At 37.2% G+C, this 3,100-nt stretch overlaps 1 protein-coding gene across 1 annotated transcript; it reads right to left on the bottom strand.

The window, feature by feature from the left end:
• Positions 1–474: 474 nt before the first annotated feature.
• On the bottom strand, positions 475–1,729 carry LOC145015637 (small ubiquitin-related modifier 1-like). Its single transcript, XM_078974108.1, has 3 exons — positions 1,525–1,729; positions 892–1,041; positions 475–737 (listed from the first exon to the last, which is right to left on the bottom strand). The coding sequence occupies exons 1-3, from the start codon at positions 1,606–1,608 to the stop codon at positions 666–668; spliced, it is 306 nt and encodes a 101-aa protein (XP_078830234.1). The 5' UTR covers positions 1,609–1,729; the 3' UTR covers positions 475–665.
• Positions 1,730–3,100: the final 1,371 nt, after the last annotated feature.

Here is a 3,100-nt window from a genome sequence, read left to right as displayed (position 1 = left end):
ATAGTAATAGTGGGTGTAGTGGCTAGTGGCGGTGGTAATGGTTAATGATGGTGGCTATAGGGGCAGTGATTAGTGATGGTGATAGAGGTTAATATGGTAATCTTGCTCTTTCCCTCGTGTACTGAAATTAATTCCATCTAAACTTTGAAAGAAATCGCTTTCATTAATTTGGTGAAAGAAAAAAATTCATTTAGGAATCCTATTCTATCTCAAAAAATTAAACCAAACACCAAAATGTCATGAAATTGGATTCCAATTTCCCCCAATTCCATGCATTGCAGCAAACCAAACAGCCCTTATAGTATGTGTATATTCATATAAAAATCTCAGATACAAAATAAGTACCAAGTTACAAAAAACTTACTTTGTAGCATGAACATTAAAAACTATTTTTCTCACATAAAAGTTGACTGAGGATTTTCTTAGATGCTATTTGCAAACATGATTACTCTAGTCTTGCAGATACAACCACAATTAATTCAAACACAAAAGCATATATCAAACTGAACATAATACAAATTTAGGCCACTACAACCATGGGTTTTTTACTTTTTAACCCTTACATGAGACAGAAATCAAGACCTTAAACATTTAAGTATCACAAACCAAGAAACAGAACATAACACAGAGCATAGAATGATAGAACAAAAAACATGAGAAAAGTCTTAAAGGTTGGTAGAGTTGCCTCCAGTTTGATGCAGCATTGCATCTATCTCATCACCTTCCTCCATTTCCAGCTGTACCACAAAATTATAAAAGATAATGAGGGCATTTTTAATCTTCCAATATGAAGGCATTTTAGGGTTTACAATGAAACTTAATTCTGTCCATGGAATGTAATCTCAAATTCCATCCCCAAACATGAGAGAGAGAGAGAGAGAGAGAGAGGACCTCATCAGGAGTCTGCTCCCCTCGAAGACGACGCCCATCAAACAAGAAAGCAATGGAATTAAGCTCAACAGATTGTCGATCACAGTAAGCATTCATAAGCTTCTTCAGTTGTGTGCTCCTTTTGATTCTGAAGAACACTTCATTTCCATCCTGGAAATACAACAACATGAGTTATCCCTTAAACTTTCAAGCATATTATGATGCCCTCTAAAACATTGATTCATTTCACAGTTGTACCATGATAGAACAGGTCAGAATTAAAGAAAAACATAGTAGAAATTACTATCAACTAAACCCCTATCATGAGTTACTGATGTTTAGAAAAAAAAAAAAAACAACTCCAGAATTTATCATCTAAAACATAAACCAGCAGATAATGCAATATTTGTGAATAATCCCTAGCGTTAACAACGATTATAAGTAGAAAACTAACTGTAAGGTGAAACATAAAAAACTAAACCCTAGAACGCGAAGAAGATATCAACACGAACTTCAGAACACTAGAAATTACTGGCTTCATACTAAGCGAGAAATAATAATCATCTAACCAGATAAAAACGCGAAGATTAGAGAGAATAAAATACATCGAATTCGATGATGGAAAAAAATTTAACAAAAGGAGAGAAATGTAACCTGGCCTTTGACTTTCAAATTGATGTGAGCTCCTTGATCACCAGTCCCAGGCTTCTTGTCTTCATCGTTGTTGACTCCTGACATGTTTTCCGGCAAATCGATAAACGGAGTATGGAACGGAAACGCTGCTTCGATTGGCGACGCTTCAAACTCTGCCTCAACTATACGCCTTCTTTGTCGCTCACAACTCACAAGTAGAATAGAAAGGGAGAGGTTAATGTTCTCAAGAGACGATCTGACGGTCGATATTTGCCGATGGAAAATGAATCAAGATATTGCTTTTAGCCTCCTATAATTTTTGGAAAATGACATAAAGGGCCATGAAGGAACAATGACCAATGCGGGGAAAGTGCAAAGCTACAAATTGCACAAAATAGGAAAATTAATTTTGTCTAATGTCTATTTTAGTGCATTTATCTTTTTTTTAATGAAAATAACATTTTATATAGGAATTTCAAACAAACAACGGTTAAATCAATTAGAGTTAATATGGTAATATTCTGTGTTGTTTGGTTCGCAAAATCTTGCTGAAACAATTTGAATTCGAATTGAAAAATAAATCTGTCAGGAATTTGAATCCATTTCCATATGCTATTTGGTTGGCATGAAATTGAATTTGAATTAATTTCAGATTTTGTTTGGTTCGCAGTAAATAAAATTGTAATTCATGTAAAATAACATAATTACCCTTTTTGTCTTTTTTGCTTAATTTTACCTTGTTTTCTAACTTATATGTAAAGATATATTATGAAAATTACAGAAATAGTAAAATTCCGGCAGTGGTGGAAATGGTGGTGGGGGCAGTAGCGGTGGTGGGTGGTGGTGATCGTGATGGTGATGGTGGCCTTGATCGTGGTAACGGAAGTAATGGTGATGGCGACAGTGGCATTTGGTGGCGACATCAACGGCGGTGACGATGCTAGTGGTGGCAATGGCGGCTGGTGGTGGTGGTCGTAGCAAGGATGGTGGCAGCATTTGTAAAACCCCGTTCATTTATTAAATAAATAAATAAAATAATGAGCGAATAGTAGCCCTAAAATAAATAATTATATATCAAATGATGGTCTTATAGAGCTAATTGTCACACTTTAAGAGATTTGGGGTTAAAAGTGTAAAATCCAGACTTATTAAGAAAGAAATTTATGTATTAAGGGTTTGAATGGTAAATATTAGCTATGCTTTGAAAGAAAATATGAAGGGAGGGACTATTATTGTCAATATGGGAAACATTTAGATGGAGCGGGTATATATGTCGCAGCAAACCCTAAACCCTTCATCTTTCAGCCGCCTCCATTCATCCTCTTCATCTTCAACCTGCGACAGCCGTCCTTTTTCCCCCCACCCGATCCGTTCTCCGACAAGCTAGCGGCCACCAAGCAATTACCCGGCCTCCTGCCCTGCCGACCGATCGAGACTCTATCTCGCTATCGCCATCAGTTGACCCCGTTGTCACTAGTGCTAGTCATCAGCCTCATAGCCGCCATCGGAGTCGGATTAAACCGCCGTTGCGTTCTAGCGGCCGACGAAGAAAAGGATGCTGCTCCGACGTGATTCAGTTATCGAGATCGCAACCCTA

The sequence above is a fragment of the Lactuca saligna genome, chromosome 9, assembly GCF_052625555.1.
Source record: "Lactuca saligna cultivar CGN05327 chromosome 9, ASM5262555v1, whole genome shotgun sequence".
Lineage (NCBI taxonomy): Eukaryota > Viridiplantae > Streptophyta > Magnoliopsida > Asterales > Asteraceae > Lactuca > Lactuca saligna.
Note: the sequence above shows the minus strand (reverse complement) of the source record. Positions and strands in the feature narration are given on the sequence as shown.